The 17,448-nt window shown below is 46.3% G+C and overlaps 1 protein-coding gene across 1 annotated transcript; it reads left to right on the top strand.

Moving 5' to 3' along the window:
• The first annotated feature begins 6,463 nt into the window (after positions 1 to 6,463).
• On the top strand, positions 6,464 to 16,799 carry CGRRF1 (cell growth regulator with ring finger domain 1). Its single transcript, XM_041413164.1, has 6 exons — positions 6,464 to 6,875; positions 9,916 to 10,055; positions 11,843 to 12,020; positions 12,213 to 12,360; positions 15,036 to 15,143; positions 16,003 to 16,799. The coding sequence occupies exons 1-6, from the start codon at positions 6,643 to 6,645 to the stop codon at positions 16,333 to 16,335; spliced, it is 1,140 nt and encodes a 379-aa protein (XP_041269098.1). The 5' UTR covers positions 6,464 to 6,642; the 3' UTR covers positions 16,336 to 16,799.
• Positions 16,800 to 17,448: the final 649 nt, after the last annotated feature.

Here is a 17,448-nt window from a genome sequence, read left to right as displayed (position 1 = left end):
CTAATGATTTAAACACCAAATGTATAAGATAAAACTGCAGATTTTCACCAAGGGCTTCAGCAAACACCCTAGAAATGCGAGATTGGTGAGCAACTATTGAAGCCTCACACAAAATCACAGAATATCCTGAGGTGGAAGGGACCCACAGGGATCATCGAGCCCAACTCCTGGCACAGGAAAACCCTAAAAATGCCACACTGTGCCTGAGGGCATTGACCAACCGCTCACTGAGAACTGTCAGCCTTGAGGGCCATGACCATTCCCTCAGGAGCCTCTTCAGTGCCTGATCATCCTTTGGGCGAAGAACCTTTTCCCGATACTCCACCTAATCACAGAATCACAGTCTGGTTTGGGTTGGAATGCACTGCAAAGAGTATCCACTTCTTAGCCCACTGCTCTGGGCTGCAACACCTTCCACTAAGCCAAGATGCTCCAAATCCCACCTAACGTGGCCTTGAACACTTGCAGGGGATGGGGCAGCCGCAGCTTCTCAGGACAGCCTGTGCCAGGGCCTCACAACCCTCACAGCCAGCAATTCCTTGCCAATTGCCCACGTAACCCCCATTCCAGTGCAAGGAGGAAGCAAAGCACAGGGACATAAGGCACTGTGGGAGTCGTGGCAGAGCAGGCCCCTCTCCTCTAGGTTTCACAGAGTTCTTGGAAGAGTTAGGATGCAGAAAAGGTAGTGTGGGATTGGAGAACGCAGAGGACGTAAGGACAATAATCCTTCTCTTGCTTTCTAAAGCCTTATCCAGTCCCTGCAGCTGGTGGAGGGTAGTTGGTATGGATGTCACATTTCAGTGCATGGAGCAGCGCTTTGATTACCTGGAGCGGAGGTGACTCAGCTGGCGCAGGACAGCCTGGGGCAGAGTGCCAGGGCTAGGGGAGCCCTGCTCTGGGCTGACTTGTAACAGTGGCACTTGTGGGCTGCTGCTGAAGTGCTGCTCCTGCTCTTGGGGTTGTAGTGTAGCCACAGCAGAAGGAGCTGTGAGGCACAGAGCAGAGACCAGATGTAGATCTCCAGCAGCAACTTGGAGGAGGAGGAGGAGACTGTTGTAATGCACCTCCTGAACACCCCTGCCACAGTGGCTCAGGACGAATTTCCTGCTGGATATCTTCAAGAGCCTGTGCTGCTGGCTGGAGAAGACAGACCTTGACCACTTTGTTGTAGGCAACAAGAGGCTTCCTGTGGAGATTGGCTTGCAGCCAGACTTTGGAGTGGTTGAACCACCAAGGCTTTTGTAGCACCTGGTGCATGGTCCAGGTGCCCACACTGAGGCCATCTGTGATTACACTGGGCTGCGACATGGGTTCAGACAACTCCTGTTCTGCAGCCCTTGAGAGAGATGCTGAGGCACAGGGCTGTCTGATGGCAGCTGAGCTGCCTGACAATAGTGTACATATCAACTGTATATAAATTACCTGTATCTTTAACCAGTTTCACTATACATGTAAAGTTTTTGTATATGAAATATGTGTATTTGTAAAACTTTGTGTTATATATATAGTTTTGCAATATTAGGCAAAAATAATATATATAGTGTGGATAAGGTTGTGTGGCAGCAGCATGTGGAGGACCTGGAGCACGGCACCCATGAGCCAATCGACCCTGGCCGGGGAGCTCAGCTCGCAGCTGCCTTGGGGCAGCCCCTTCTGGGCTGCTGCTGAACTGCCGCTCCTGCCTTTGGGGCTGTGGCTCAGGTGCAGAAGAGCAGCCGTGAGGCAGAGAGCGGCAGCCCAAAGAACTTTAAAAAGAGGTTTTGCAGTGCAGGATGGAAATCGAGCAGAGAAGGCTTCGCTTAAAAAAGGGTTTCAACTAGATGAAGGAAATGTGGAGGACAGTGAAAATAATGCAGAAGCAAATGGCCAGTTAAGTATAAGTCATCAAATATAACATTTCAGTTTCTGACACATGCCGAGCTCAGTGTGTCCTGAGACAACGCTGTGGCAGAGACTGAGTTCTTCGGGCACGTGGAAGGGCAGACTCAGCAGCAGAGCTGGCACTGCCAATGCAGGAGCTCCTTACCCACATCCTGGTGGGGGTAGGCTTTTCCACTTAAAGATAGTTATGATGCACCTCCTGAACACCCCTGCCACGGTGGCTCAGGAGAGATTTCCTGCTGGATATCTTGGAGCATCTGCAACGCTGCCTGGAGAAGACAGACCTTGACCACTTTGTTGTAGGCAACAAGAGGCTTCCTGTGGAGATGGGCTTGGGGCAGCCCCTTCTGGGCTGTTGCTGGACTGCTGCTCCTGCCTTTGGGGCTGTGGTTCAGGTCCAGAAGAGCAGCCATGAGGCAGACAGCAGCAGCCAGAAGAGCTCGAAAAGAGGCTTTGAGTTGCAGGTTGGAAATTGAGTACACAAGGCTTCTCTTAAAGAAGAGCTTCACGAATATGAAGGAAACATGGGGGACAGCAAAAGTAATGCAGAAGCAAACGTCCAGTGAATTTTAAATCATCAAATACACCATTTCAGTTTCTGACACATGCCGAGCACAGAGTGTCCTGAGACAATGCTGTGGCAGAGACTGAGTTCTTCGGACACGTGGCAGAAGACCCAGCAGATCCAGCAGCACAACTGACACTTCCAATGCAGGAGCTTCTTACCCACGTCCTGGTGGGGGTAGGCTTTTCCACTTACACCTTAAAGATGGTTGTGATGCACCTCCTGAACACCCCTGCCACAGTGGCTCAGGAGGGATTTCCCGCTGGATATCTTCAAGAGCCTGTGCCACTGCCTGGAGAAGACAGACCTTGACTACCTTGTTGTAGGCAACAAGAGGCTTCCTGTGGAGATTGGCTTGCAGCCAGACTTTGGAGTGGTTGAACCACCAAGGCTTTTGTAGCACCTGGTGCATGGTCCAGGTGCCCACACTGAGGCCATCTGTGATTACACTGGGCTGCGACATGGGTTCAGACAACTCCTGTTCTGCAGCCCTTGAGAGAGATGCTGAGGCACAGGGCTGTCTGATGGCAGCTGAGCTGCCTGACAATAGTGTACATATCAACTGTATATAAATTACCTGTATCTATACTTATCTTTAACCAGTTTCACTATACATGTAAAGTTTTTGTATATGAAATATGTATATATGTAAAACTTTGTGTTATGTATATAGTTTTGCAATATTAGGCAAAAATAATTTATATAGACTCAGCAGCACAGCTGGCACTGCCAATGCAGGAGCTCCTTACCCACATCCTGGTGGGGGTAGGCTTTTCCACTTAAAGATAGTTATGATGCACCTCCTGAACACCCCTGCCACGGTGGCTCAGGAGGGATCCTGAGGCACAGGGGTGTCTGATGACTATATATCAGTATGTATGAACTGTATATAAATTAACTGCATCTATGTTTAACTGTATATAGGTAGCTACATATATTAACACTGCATTTAGGGAATCTATACTTCAGTAACGCCCTACTGTTCCAAAATCTGTATCATGCCAGTCCTCTTGCGCCCAACTCTCTGCCGGCAGCAGTGGCCAGGAGGAGAGCTCCAGCTACAGCTTGGAGGAGGAGGAGGAAGAAATGAGACAAGGTTGTTACAAAGGGAGTGAAAGGTGGCGGTGCAAATGTGGGGGGAAACAACATTCATGGAAATGAAGAAGGCAGTAGCAATATTGATGCAAACAAAGAAGGCAGTGATTTTGGAAATGAAGGAAAAGAAGTCAATGAGAATGCAATTGAAGTAAAGTATGATGTGAATGGGCAGAAATACAACAGTGATGTTGGAAATGAAGAAAAAGTGGCAGAGTTTTTTCAAATGAAGGAGACGATTGGAAATTAAGGAAAGGAAGACACTGATTATGCAAATTAAGAAGATGAAGAACACACTGGTGTTGAAAGTAAGCTCAGAAGACTTTTAGAGAAGCACATACTTCTCTAAAAGAGTGGCCTATTCTGCACTTGGACGGAGGATGGGCCATGATAATTGACCTGATCGACAACTTGACACATGTATTTGGACTCCGCTTGTCAAACAGTTTCTGTCTTCTGCCCAACTAGCCGTTGGGGTGGGCAGTGCCTTCCAAGGTTGGAGTCCATGTGGGGAGGATGTTGTGTACTGCATGCTCCTCCCCCTGAATCATCTGCCAGGGCACACCTTCCTCCTGGAAGCTGGACACTGCTGGGCAAATGCCTGGGAGGAAGTTCTGCATCTGTGTGGAAAGGGCTCATGTGGAAGGAACAGCTCAGGGGAGAATGTGCTGTGCTCCCTCCACCACTCTAATCTCCACTAATCTTGCAGGCAAAGGGGTCAGGGTCTTGGGAAGGAGAACACGGACCGAATGGTTGAATGCCTGGCTACTCAGGGGTTACTCCATATCTGTGCATCTACCAAGGAGCAGCTGGATTGGGAGCATATGGCATCCACCTGATCTCAGACCACAGGCAAAAAGATGGGCAGATGTGGGACTTACCAGGGCAAGGGACATCCCTGCAGAGCAGCGCTCTGACAAGAGCAGCAGTGGCCTCCTCTCAGTGGCCTCCCCGGTGCAGCAGCCACTGAAGACCATGGCACCTACACAGATGCTTTTTGCTCTGCAATCCCATTGTTCTCAAAGGCCATGCTGGGCATTTCACCTGGGCTGGAAGGTCTGGCTGGGCAGGGAACAGGCAAAAGGCACTGCTGTTGTGACATCCATGTGTTCAGTGTGGACACAATGAAGAGTGTCTTCATACCAGACATTTCCCAGGGTCTTGGCTCTGTGAACCTGAACTTGTTGGACATGCAGGAGACTCTCTGTTGGCAGAGGGGGTTGCCCATAGGGAAATTGCCGCCTACAGGTGTCCGATAATGGGAAGATTTGCGAGAGGTCTTAGAGGGGCTGGATCTGGGAAGAGTTGAGCAGGAAAAACAGAGCCACCCTCACCCACTCCAGTTGTAGAAAAATTAGCACCATCCCAACAGAATCTCTGGTGCTTTAATAGATAATATTATTGATTATAATCAGCAGTATTGATGATGCTTGTATCTCCTTGACAAGAGCTTGGGGGGGTGAAACCCTTGTCTCTCTCCTCCTGCAGACCATGGCAGACAAATCAGTCCTTGCCCTGGTTGCGCTGCTCATCTTCCACTTTCTACGGCCCCTGGTGATCACTCCGCATGAAGATGCAGAGCTGAGCAAAGAGGACCTGGAGCAGGCTACCCCAGAGCCACCCGAGCCTGCCTGGGGACCCCTGCTCTCGGCAGCCGTGCAGCAGGGGCCCTACTGGGCTGCTGCTGAGCTGCTCTTCCTGCCTTTGTTCCTCTGGATCAGGCACAGAAGGGCGGCCATGAAGCAGAGAGCAGCGGCCCGGAGGGCTGAAGACGAGGCCAGAAGGCGCAGGATGGAAATCGAGCAGAGAAGGCTTCGGTTCAAGAGGAGATGCAAAGACTTGAAGGAAATGTGGAGGACCGTGAAAATGGTAAAGAAGAGAATGGCCAGGCTGTTTTGAATGAACAGGAAGGTGAGCGGGATGCTCTGTGGGCTGGCCAAGGCCAGCCGCATGTCTTTGTGAGCAGCCAGCGCACAGAGCTGCGCTTGCTGCCGAGCACAGCCCTGCAAAGCCGGGCCAGAGGCTCAGGGCTCCTGCCAGGCCCTGCACCTCTTCCCTCTCTCTGTCTTTATTGTATCTGTAGTAATTGCATCTGTTCATGCTTTTCCCTGCTGTAACATTGCACTTGCTCCTGGATGGAGGTGTTTGAAGGAGGATTGGGCCAGATTGATGTGCCTGGATTTCAATAGAGGAAAAGTTTAGAAATAATGATATATATTTATTATATCTAGATAACTGTTTTTGTTGAATAATACAGTTGTACAGTATATTAACTGGTATTATTTGTAACAATATTAAATTATTATATATAAAAGTTTGAAAAAAATGTAGTACTAGAGTTTTGCTGGAGGAGAATATAAATTTATTAGTCAGGAATTACACATTTTTAAAAATTTTTTATTGCAAAAACGTATTACGTAGCAGTGTATTATATGAAATATATTGTATGTATTTTATATGTACATTATATAAAATACGTATATGAATATGATATAAATATATGGTAGAATTTAACAATACATAAGAGTATATTTTAACCTGTATTTTATAAATTGTATATGGCATATTTCATGTAATAGATGTCACAGAATATATAATGTCTGTAAATATAGGAATTGATAGTAACAATCGATATTCTTATAACTCTATGGATACAAATGATACTTTGGTTTTTGTCATGAATTTCAATAAAGTTGTCATCGGCATATTATTTAATTTGTGACGTTTCATGTGTCTGTGCCGACCCTGGAACGCTGTGGCCACCATGGCTCCCCCCCCGCCCCGGTCCATGGCGCGCTGAGGGCAGCGCCTTCACTCCGTGCCGCCATGGCTCCACCCCGTCCCTGGCACGCTGAGGGCAGCGCCTTCACTCGGTGCCGCCATGGCTCCACCCCGTCCCTGGCACGCTGAGGGCAGCGCCTTCACTCCGAGCCGCCATGGCTCCACCCCGTCCCTGGCGCGCTGAGGGCAGCGCCTTCACTCGGTGCCGCCATGGCTCCACCCCGTCCCTGGCACGCTGAGGGCAGCGCCTTCACTCGGTGCCGCCATGGCTCCACCCCGTCCCTGGCACGCTGAGGGCAGCGCCTTCACTCCGTGCCGCCATGGCTCCACCCCGTCCCTGGCACGCTGAGGGCAGCGCCTTCACTCCGAGCCGCCATGGCTCCACCCCGTCCCTGGCACGCTGGGGGCAGCGGCTTCAGTCGCAGGCTGAGGGCGGCGCGGCCAGCTCGATGGCCGCCGTGTTCCTGGTTACGCTGTACGAGTATTCGCCGCTGTTTTACATCGCCCTGGTGTCCGTCTGCTTCCTCGTCACCAGCGCGCTCGTCCTCGGCTGGTCAGTGCTCGGGGGCCGGTGGGGCTCGGCCGAGGGTGCCTGGGCAGTGCTGAGGGGGAGCAAGGCCAGGCCCACGGTAGGGGCTTGGAACGGTCCCTTCCAACCCAAACACTCCTAGGCTTCTAAACGAGCAATAAAAATAATTTTAAAAAGAAATACGTATTTCTGTTAAGCTCGTTTCTCTTTTAGTAACACCGAAGTGTTTTCTTAATGGTTTTTGTAATATCATTCATAATATTGGCAAACAATGCGTTTGTATGTTCTGAGCTATGTGTGTGTGTCGAGGCAAGGGAGCAGAGCTGGGGAAGGGTCTGGAGCCCCTGGAGAGGCTGAGGGAGCTGGGAAGGGGCTCAGCCTGGAGAAAAGGAGGCTCGGGGGGACCTTGTGGCTCTGCACAGCTCCCTGCGTGCAGCCTGGGTCTTTTCCAACCTACATGATTCTGTGAATCTGTGAACTGATCTCCTGAAGTGTCGAGGGGTGGTGAGTGAAAGGGTTTCTGCTTGTGTTTGAGAGGATGACGCCAAAACTCCGCTCTTGCCTTTTTCAGAAGCAGCTCCTTGAATGTCCCTAACCCTCAGGAGTGGCTGTAAATGTAAATACTGGTACTTGCCAAGAGCAGAGAATTGATTGGCAATCAAAATCTTTCATGTAAAAATTGTGGCTACACCAAACTCATGTGGCTTGTGATGAAAATAAAACTAGAGTTGTTGAACTTCCTCTCATTGGTTCCACATTAATATCTGCAAAGTGCTGGTGATAAAGGTATTTTTAAAAAAATTATTATACTGAACCAATATTTAGATAAATGTTCATTATGTCTATCCCTATCCACTGATGCTTTTGCCAATTTAATCATTATTTATCTACTTGGAGTAAATTCTGGCAATCCCCCCCTGCTCAAAATGGTCAGAAATAGATGAGTGCTACAAGATCCTAACATAAAAATTATTATACTGAACCAATATTTAGATAAATGTTCATTATGTCTATCCCTATCCACTGATGCTTTTGCCAATTTAATCATTATTTATCTACTTGTAGTAAATTCTGGCAATCCCCTGCTCAAAATGGTCTGAAGTAGATGAGTGCTACAAGATCCTAACACGTATGCACTGGTGTCTTTTGGGTACAGGCTGTACAGAGGACTGTCCAGAGGCTTTTTTTTTTCAGGATCAGAGATTCCAGTTGCACCTGCACTAGGTGTTATTGCAGTTTATGGAAATACATGCATTTTTTTCTTCAAACTGGAGTATTAAGGGCCTGTTAATCAAGGAGGAGCTGTAGCCAGGAGCTCAGCACATACAAGCAGGTGAATGTGTAGGCAGCTGCTCAGGGGTATTTGCTGCTTCCTTGGAATTCTCCTGTGCCATGGCAGTGTCCAGGAGCCTCCAAGGGATTTTCCTGTGCCTGCAGCTGCAGTTACAGCTCAAGTGCTCCTGAACTTGCTCAGGAAAACAACTCAAATCCTTCATTTGCCACACAGAGCACTGTAAATGCAAATGTCACTGGAGCACAGCATACCTGATCTATTGCTGCAGTGGCATTTGGGCTCCCCCATAATTTTCAGCATTAATTTCTTTAATGGTGTGTTTGTGTTGGTGTCAGTCAGCCTGAAAAACACCAACTGTTGAGGAACGTTCGTGTTCTGATTTGTCAAGCCTTGCAGTGATGGGAGGAGCGTCTGTTCCTGTGGGCAGCTCTGCATACCTGTGGCTCTGCTCACAGTCCAAGTAGGTTAATGCACAGGCAGCTTCCAGAGCCAGTCCCACAGGTGCCCTGGGCACAGGGGTGAAGTGGAATTTAGATCACCTGATTTCCTGGGCAATGTATTTTTAGCTGGAGGGGAATACTCCTGTTAGGTGGAGCTGAAGGCTCAGCACCTGTTGGAAGTCTGGCTCTGCAGAAACATTCATTCATTAACTAAACCCTTGGAAATTCCTGCTTTTTCTAAGCTAGCACTGCTCTGAAGAAATTTATGTTCTCCTCTACCAGCTAATGATCTGGACTGTTAGATCATAAAATAAAAACTGTATCTTTACTCATCCTTCCTACGTTTCCTACATTTAAAATTTACGGAAAACCATGACTTAATGTGGAACAGAAAGGCCTCTGTGCCTTCAGCTGCTGCTAAAACTGTATCAGAGGCTCTTTTATCTTGCCACTTTTCATGAGGATAATCCTGTTGCTTTCATCCAGTGAAGAAAATTTCCAAGGAACAGGGATTTTCCACCACAATCAGGCAGATTCTGATATAAAACAGGGCTGCAGAGATCGCTTCTATTAGAGTTTGGGAATTGAAGAAGGGAAACAGCTACTGCCTCTGGTTTCTTTGTGAGATGTTTAACTGGGATATTCCCCTGCAGCCCCTGGGATGTCACTGTGGGTGTTTTCCCTTGTGGCAGAGAGAACTGACCCTCTGTGTGCCCAAACCAAGCATGGCCACGAGCCTTCCATGATGCCACTGAACAAATACAAATGTTTCCATGAGAGGAATGGCTTTAAACGGACAGAGAGCAGCTTGAGGTTGGATATTGGGAAGGAATTCTTGTCTGTGATGGAGATGAGGCCATGGCACAGATTGCCCAGAGAAGCTGTGGCTGCCTCATCCCTGGAATTGTTCAAGGCCACGTTGGGTGGGGCTGGAAGCAACCTGGGCTAGTGCAAAGTGTCCCTGCTCACGGGAGGAGGCTGGAATGGTGCTCAGTTCTGCAGGACTCAGATGGGAGGAAATTCTGGCCTAACCCTTTACCACTAGAGGGCACTGACAACTCTCATTAATTTTATTTCCTTTGTGGAAACCCAGAGCAAAATATTTCCCCTTTAAAGATTCCCTGCATCAGTGTGCAGACTCCTGCCTTCTGACAAAAAGCTGAAGTCGAAATTGCAGGATACATTATCCATGCATCCTGGCAGATATTCTGGAAAGCCAAGCTAGCTCTATTTGTTCTGCTGCTTGCTATTTAGAGCTGACAAAAAAAAAAATCAAATGTTTCAACACTAACACTGAACCCACTCGTTCTTCTTGTTTTGTGTCTCCTAGGTTTGGTTTGGGTGTTCCTGTTATTCTGAGGAACTCAGAAGAGAGAGAATCCAGCACAAGGGTATTGAAAAAGCAGATGAGACAAGTGAAGAATCCTTTTGGGTTGGAGATCTCTAATCCTGCTGCAGCTTCAGTAACAAGTCAGTGAATTTCTTATGTGGGTTTTGTCAATTTGCATTCCTGAACTTGGTACTTTCCATTTTCTGCCTAGAATCATAGAATGGTTTGGGTTGGAGGGGACCTTAAAGATCATTGTTTTTGCTCTCATCCTTTTTCTCTGTCATAATTCCTCAGAAATACACTTCCATTCCAACAGAAATAAGCTTTTACACAGTTTATAAACATGGTGTTTTTAAAAGTGAAATGTGTGGATATGGAGGTACAGTTTAATTCTCATTAATGGAACACTTCCTGCTATTACAGATCTTTAAGTAACTAAAACATTTGCAAATTACCAACCACTGTGGGCGTTTCTATAAATTTCATGGAATTGTAGAATTGTACAGAATTCATTATGGAACATGTGCCACCCACTTAAATCTAAGCCCAGATCTTCAGCAGTATTTGGAAGTGCACTATTTTTAATAAATAGATAAATAAATAAATCATCACTCTCTTTTTCTATCTGTTCTCCAATTGAAGCTGAATGTAAGTATCTGTTTGGATCAGAGTTGAAGCCACCCCTATCATTCCTGAAATCACCCACAGAGGAAGTGGAATTCATGGCCTTCTGCATCACTGGGGAGCAGTGAGCAAGGCTGAGCATCTTCCACCCACACGGAGGTGGGGCCTTCCAATGCATGAGGAGGGGCTGCAGCAGATTTCCCTCCTACCTCAACATAACCCCCCCAAAACAACAAATCCCACAATTCAGGTAACTGGGATTTTTTCAGGAGCTTTGAGCACTCCTGCTCCTGTTTGTGCAGGAAGTGTTTAGAGGTTAACTGGTTTTTGAAAAAAGAATGGAGAGCATAGATACCCTTTTTCACCTCCCTCTGCATGATCAAGAGCCTTATTCTTTGAGACCACAGAGAGTTTTGTAGGTGAGTGATCTAATTACTGCCATTATCTCAGGAGGGAATGGACTTTGGGCAAAGGTTGTGCTCTTGGATCTGCCAGTGAGTGTGTAAAGTGTTACCAGAAGTTAAAATTTACCGTTCATAAAATACATGTGGTATTTTTGTGAGCTTAATCAGCCATTTTATCTCCTCACACCCACCTCCTCATCCCCACTGATTTACATAAACACTAAGCTGAATCTAGATAGTCAGAAGATTTGTTTATAATGATAACTAATTTTTGTTATTTTATAATGTTTAGCATTTTAGGGGTGGCCTAATTGCAGCCTTTCAGTACCTGAAGGGAGCCTAGAAGAAGAGACTTTTAAAAGGGCCTGGAGGGACAGGACAAGGAGGACTGGCTTCCCACTTCCTGCCAGAGGGCAGGGATAGATGGGATAGTGGGAAGAAATCCTTCCCTGTGAGAGTGGTGTAACCCAGGCACAGATTGCACAGAGAGGGACTTGGGACAAGGGATGGAGGGACAGGACACAGGGAATGGCTTCTCACTGACAGACGGCAGGGATGGATGGGACATTGGGAAGGAATTCCCAGCTGTGAGGGTGGGGAGGCCCTGGCACAGGGTGCCCAGAGAAGCTGTGGCTGTCCCTGGATCCCTGGAAATGTTCAAGGTCAGGTTGGACATTGGAGCTTGGAGCAGCCTGGGACAGTGGAATGGCAGGGGGTAGAACAAGGTGACCTTTAAGGTCCCTTCCAACCCAAACCATGCTATGATTTTATGGTTCTGTGATAAAAATCAGTGACACTGAAGTTGTTTTCTGCTTGTAGCTCTTCAAGCATCTAGACTTGGCGATTCCAGGATTCCTGCACGTGGTGGGTTAATGAAATCCCTCTCCTCTTTCTCCAAGGGGGTGTAGTGCTGACACCTGACTGCCTGGAGGACTGTGTCCTTACCTGCTACTGGGGCTGCAACGTCCAGAAGCTCCACGAAGCGCTGCAGAAACACGTCTACTGCTTCAGAATAAAGACTCCTCAGGCATTAGAGGATGCTCTCTACAACGAATACCTCTACAAACAGCAGTACTTGTATCCTTTTTTTGAATTGTTTTGACAAAATATGTTGATTTTTTTGGCACGGGGAGCATTGAGGATGGTAAACGCGCTGCAGATTTTGGCACAACTCATTTATGAACAAACACCATGAGAAACATTCTTCATGCAAACGTCATGTTTGTCTGCAATTGCAGCCACTGATTGTTTTCCTTGACACAGGCAAAGCATTAAGAAAAATGACAAGGCAGAGAAATATTGTCAGTTACCAGAAGATGCTCAAGTTGTGGATTTTGGCCCCGTGCCTAGAGCTCGCTATCCCTTGGTAGCACTGCTGACGTTAGCAGATGAAGAAGACAGAGAAATACATGATATTGTAAGTAATATCAGAGTATACTTCAGGGTCACTGTGTTTAAGGTCTGAATGTTTCAGGAGAAAGGCTTGAATAAAGCAGCTTCACCTTCCTGTTCCCTAGAATTTGGTCCCTCACTTTTCTTATTTGATAAAATAAAGCAGTTCAAAGCTTTAACTTCCAAACCTCAGTCTTTGAAGAGGCAATGGAAAAAGATTGCTTACTCTTTACTTATTCACTACAGCATTTAAAAGATGGTTGTGATTTCCCCAAAGCTTCTGCCTGCCAGTGTCCCTGTGGTCAGAGGAATGAGGGTTGGGGCAGTTTAACAACCTGATTTCTGGGATCACACAGGCATGTGGTGGAGCTCTTGCACTTACACAGATTCATAGATTCTGTTGGCAAGGTAGAGGGATTTTTTTAATAAGTGTCTGGCACAGATATGGAGCTCATTGCTGACTTGGCTATTAGAAACCTAGAAATTACCTTTCTGCCCCAGATCTGTGTCATGGTTGTGTCTCACAGGAGCCAACTCCAGGGCACTTACAGGAAGGGGTGAAAGTCTGGCTTGAGGCTGATAGGAGATACTCAGCTCCTCAAAAAGGGTCTCCTCCTAATCTCTTGCTATTAAAGCAGCTTCAGCCTTGCCACATGCTGTTCAATACCCTTTATAAACTCTAAATTGGTGAACTCTGAATGATTTGAGACACACTTTTATCTCCCATCTTTTCATTGGATTGATAATCTGCTTGCAGCAGCTCCTTGAACAGTAGCACAGCTGAACTTGGAAGCAAATTCCAAGCCAAAATCCACTGAACACTTTTCCATCCATTCACCTGCAAGCTGCAATCACACCAGTGCCTAAGAAATGGGTCCTCTGTCCCCTTTCCAGGTGATGGCTGTCCTTGGCTTCTTGTCACCTGACTTTAGGACTCCCTCCTCCCTCCTGTCCCCACTTGAGATGTTTGAATGTTTTAATACATTTTCATAGAGACTCTAAATGTAGTATTTGAATTTATTTGGCATTAGCATGGGCGTGAATTTGTAACACCTCTCTTTTGAGCCTTGACATAAAAGAAAGGGGTGGAAGGAGAGTGATGGAGGTATTTTTCCCCTGGTTTTGGAGGAAAGGAACACATCTGTAAATCCAGTCGGGAGTAGCTCCACCTGAACTCCTTGCCAGACAAATGTCAGAATTGCGTCTGGTTTGTTGAAACAAACTTGTAAAATAGAAATGGAATGTGGAGATGGATCTTTGCCAGTGTGATATTACCATTTTTAATTATACTTGGGGGGTCTGTGTGGGTGTCCATCACTGTGGATGTGTTTCAGTGATTCTTTCCTGGGGGAGGTCGTCTGATTTTTGTCCTAACTGGTTTTGTGGCAAGATGATCCCTACTTGGTTTTGTGCCATCACTTTCCTCTAGATCCAGAAAATTAGCATGACCATATATAAAACATACAGAAATTACTGGAAGACTGTCACGGCTAAGGTGGAAGCTTAGATCTCAGGCACTGTGATTTAGAAAAAAAAGACCCTTTTGCCAAGGAATAGTGAAATCAGTTCTTAAAAATCCATATGTGTAGGTACGTACACATTTGAACTCTGTATTTAATTAGCCATGTGTGGATTTTGAAGTGCAAGTCTAATTTGCCTTTAAATTTCTTTTTAAAGCAAAACAGCTTCTATATTTCATTTCTCTTTTGACAGCTTCTGGGAACTACAATAATATTGAATTTCACTTTCTTTTTTTCCCAGCTTTTTAGAGGCTATTACGTAATTTGGGCAGGGTGGGGGTTATTAGGCACAGCATGCAAGCTTGGAGTGCTTGTATTTCCAGAGGAATTATCTGAAGTCAGCCCGTGGGGGTTCAGAATCCTTTCCAGTGAAATCTGTCTTTTGCCTGCTCGGATTACAAGCCAATCACTTCTTACTGATTTTTGGAGTCTAAAAACTGCAGTCTGTGTGTTTCTGAGGGAAGGGGAAGAAAGTGGAGAAGAATGCTCAGGTGCCTTTGCAGTTTGGGGTGTAATTCCATGAGGAGGGAGCAGCCAGAGCAGGTCTCTGCTATAAACTGGCTACAGAAGAGCTCCATGGGGAAGCAGGGTGAAAAGCTGAAGGAGCACCAAGGGCTCTCTTGTGTCACATCCTGTTTCTATCTTATCCACTGTATTTTTTTATTTATTTGATCAGTGCTTGAAGTCAACATCGTTGAATTCCTGATTGTCTGAGGAATTAAGCAGGTCAGGAGCCATACCAAAGCAAATCAGAGAATCAGGGAATAATACGGGTTGGAAGGGACCTTGAAGATAATATTTCACCCCCTGCCTTGGGCAGGGACACATTCCACTATCCCAGGTGGCTCCAAGCTCTGTCCAACCTGACCTTGAACACTTCCAGGGATCCAGGGACAGCCACAGCTTCTCTGGGCACCCTGTGCCAGGGCCTCCCCACCCTCATAGCTAGAAATTCCTTCCCAATGTCCCATCCATCCCTGCCCTGTGTCAGTGGGAAGCCATTCCCTGTGTCTTGTCCCTCCATCCCTTGTCCCAAGTCCCTCTCCCGCTCTTCTGGAGCCCCTTTAGGCACTGGAGGGGGCTCTGAGGTTTCCCTGGAACCTTCTCCGGGGTGAACGCCCCCAGTTCTCTCAGCCTGAGTGATAAGGTTATTAAACATAGAATTTTTTTCTGTTTGTAGATTGCAATGGTAGCTGTAATTCACGTTCCTGATGAAAGCTACAGACTTTCCTGCCGAATTTTGTATCAGTATCTCCTCCTGGCTCAAGGTCAATACCATGACCTGAAGGTAAGCCACGCACGGAGTCTGGTTTCATGTGTATGATAGTGTTAACTTTAGCTTGTGTAGGCTTTCAGGAGCCTAAATTAGTACAAGACTTCTATTGTCATGCAAAGAACTGGATGGTAGTTTAAATTATTTTATCAGTTAAGTAGTGTCACAGGAACTTACTGTACAGAAATATTTTCCATTAAAATAGTCAAGGTTTCCCAGAGAATTAAGTGCTTCTAATCTAGGTGTCCTAGTGTCCACTTAGTAAAGCAGTAGGAAGAAATTCACTGTTGAATGCTTCTTCTTTCCAGAATTGTTATTTCCTTTCTTCAAAATTCCCTTTTAATCAGGAAAGCCTCAGAAGAAACTTACTTTTTTAAAATGCCTTCTTCTTACTCTATGCTTAGGAATCATGCCCAGAAGAATTTGCGCTTCACATAAAATAAGACTAAAAAAGGAGTAGGGGGTTGGAATATGAGCAAGAGCAGAATGTGTTGAGTGAAGCAGATTTGACAGCATGGTGGATATGATTTTGGTAGGAACAGATAGAGGATCCCTCTAGGCACAGAGACTGATGGACCAGAAACAAACCCGAGCTGCTCAAAACCTGAGCACTTCTGTTAAATTTCATGCATGACATTGACTTGATGCAACCAAGGTCTGAGGACTTATCTTTAATATTTTCCCCCTGTTTTATGTAATTTCATGTTTCTGAAATGCCTTTAACTGGAGGCCAGGCAGCTGCCAGGAGCCACACAGTCTGGCACTGTTTGACCCAGTGAATGGATCCAGTGGAACTTCCGTTGCACCTGTGCGTGTGCAGAGACTAAGGAAGAGTTTGTTCACTCCTAAATATTTGTGTTTATGTGTATTTTAGCAACTCTTCATGTCTGCAAACAGTCCTGCACTCTCCCCCAGTGATACCTTCCCTGGTGAGAGCAGCACTGACAGAGGGCTGGCTGGAGGTGAACCAGAATTGCAGGAAGAAAACAGCAAAGACTGTGTGGTGTGCCAGAATGGCCCCGTGAACTGGGTCCTCCTGCCCTGCAGACACACGTGCCTGTGTGATGGCTGCATCAGGTATTTCCAGCAGTGCCCCATGTGCAGGCAGTTCGTGCAGGAGTCTTTTCCACTTTGCAGCAAAAAGGAGCAAGATGAGGATGAATCGACCCGTGTCTTGCAAGATGTTCTTCCTGGAAGAGTTTTTTAACGGGAGTTAAAAATAAAAGACCTGGGTTATGTGCACTAAGATTAAATGTGGAAGCCAGACTATTTATGGGAGGATATGTAGCGTTAACTTGTAGGATTTTGCAATTTTTTTGTTGGGTAATTTTCAGCTTCCTTATTTTTCCTCGCTCCATATGCTCACAGGAGTGCTGCTTATCCGTGCAATGTGGACAGGAGAAGTGCGTAGGATAGCTCTGAAGGATGTGATTTTATTTATAACCGCTTCCTAGATTTTCTTGGAGCACTGTTGGAGCTATTTTGACTACTAAATTTAGGCTGTCTACTAAAAAAAGAATAAAACTTGCAATGCAGTTGCCCAAGGCTCATTCTATATTTATTGTGTTTAAAATACTAGAGCCGTATATCATTTTAACTCGGTATAATTTAGGAACTTAGCACTTTACAGAATGTACCATATGAAGGAAAGTAAATATTCTTCAATGTTAACCCCGTGTGTGTTTATTTTGTAGCTGGAGGTTGGGCTGTGGCAGGAGCTGGGGGTTGAAGGTGGGGCTCAGGACACTGATTCTGGCTGGTTTGAAGGATTTGTGTGTGAGGGACTTCAGCCAAAGCCCTTTGGAAAGGTTTTTGTTGATTATTCTTGAACTGCATGTTGCTGACGCTTTCAAGCCTGAGCCCCCGTGATGACATCTTGAGACACAGACTTTCAGTCTTGTTGGCAGTGCCTGTAAGAACTTGTTCTCCATGCAAATGTTGGTTAATCACTCTCCAGAGTGGCGGCAGCTTTGTGGTGCTTTGAGGGATTTCCAACTCTTTTCACTTACATGGTCAGCTTGGATGACCAGTAACCAGTTAACCACTTTCCCTTATCAATAGTCCCAGGAAATGTACCTGCTCTAACAAAGGAAGAAGCTAAAGAATAGCAGAAAATTATTTCCTTTCACTCCAGTGGTGTGTTGTCAAAAGCAATAAAAATGGCTGTTGAGAAAAGAAAGTGGTTTGTTTCTTTCAAGAGAGACAAATTCTCCTAAAGGCAAACAAGCTGAGTCTCACTTCTGCTCCTATAAGGGAAAATGCTCCTTAGACCCTGTAGAAATGGGGAGTGGCTGCTTTCTCTCCTCCCTTTTGTTCCCTT

The sequence above is a fragment of the Onychostruthus taczanowskii genome, unplaced genomic scaffold (assembly GCF_017590055.1).
Source record: "Onychostruthus taczanowskii isolate IOZ18803 unplaced genomic scaffold, ASM1759005v1 scaffold103, whole genome shotgun sequence".
NCBI classification, from domain to species: Eukaryota; Metazoa; Chordata; class Aves; order Passeriformes; family Passeridae; genus Onychostruthus; species Onychostruthus taczanowskii.
Note: the sequence above shows the minus strand (reverse complement) of the source record. Positions and strands in the feature narration are given on the sequence as shown.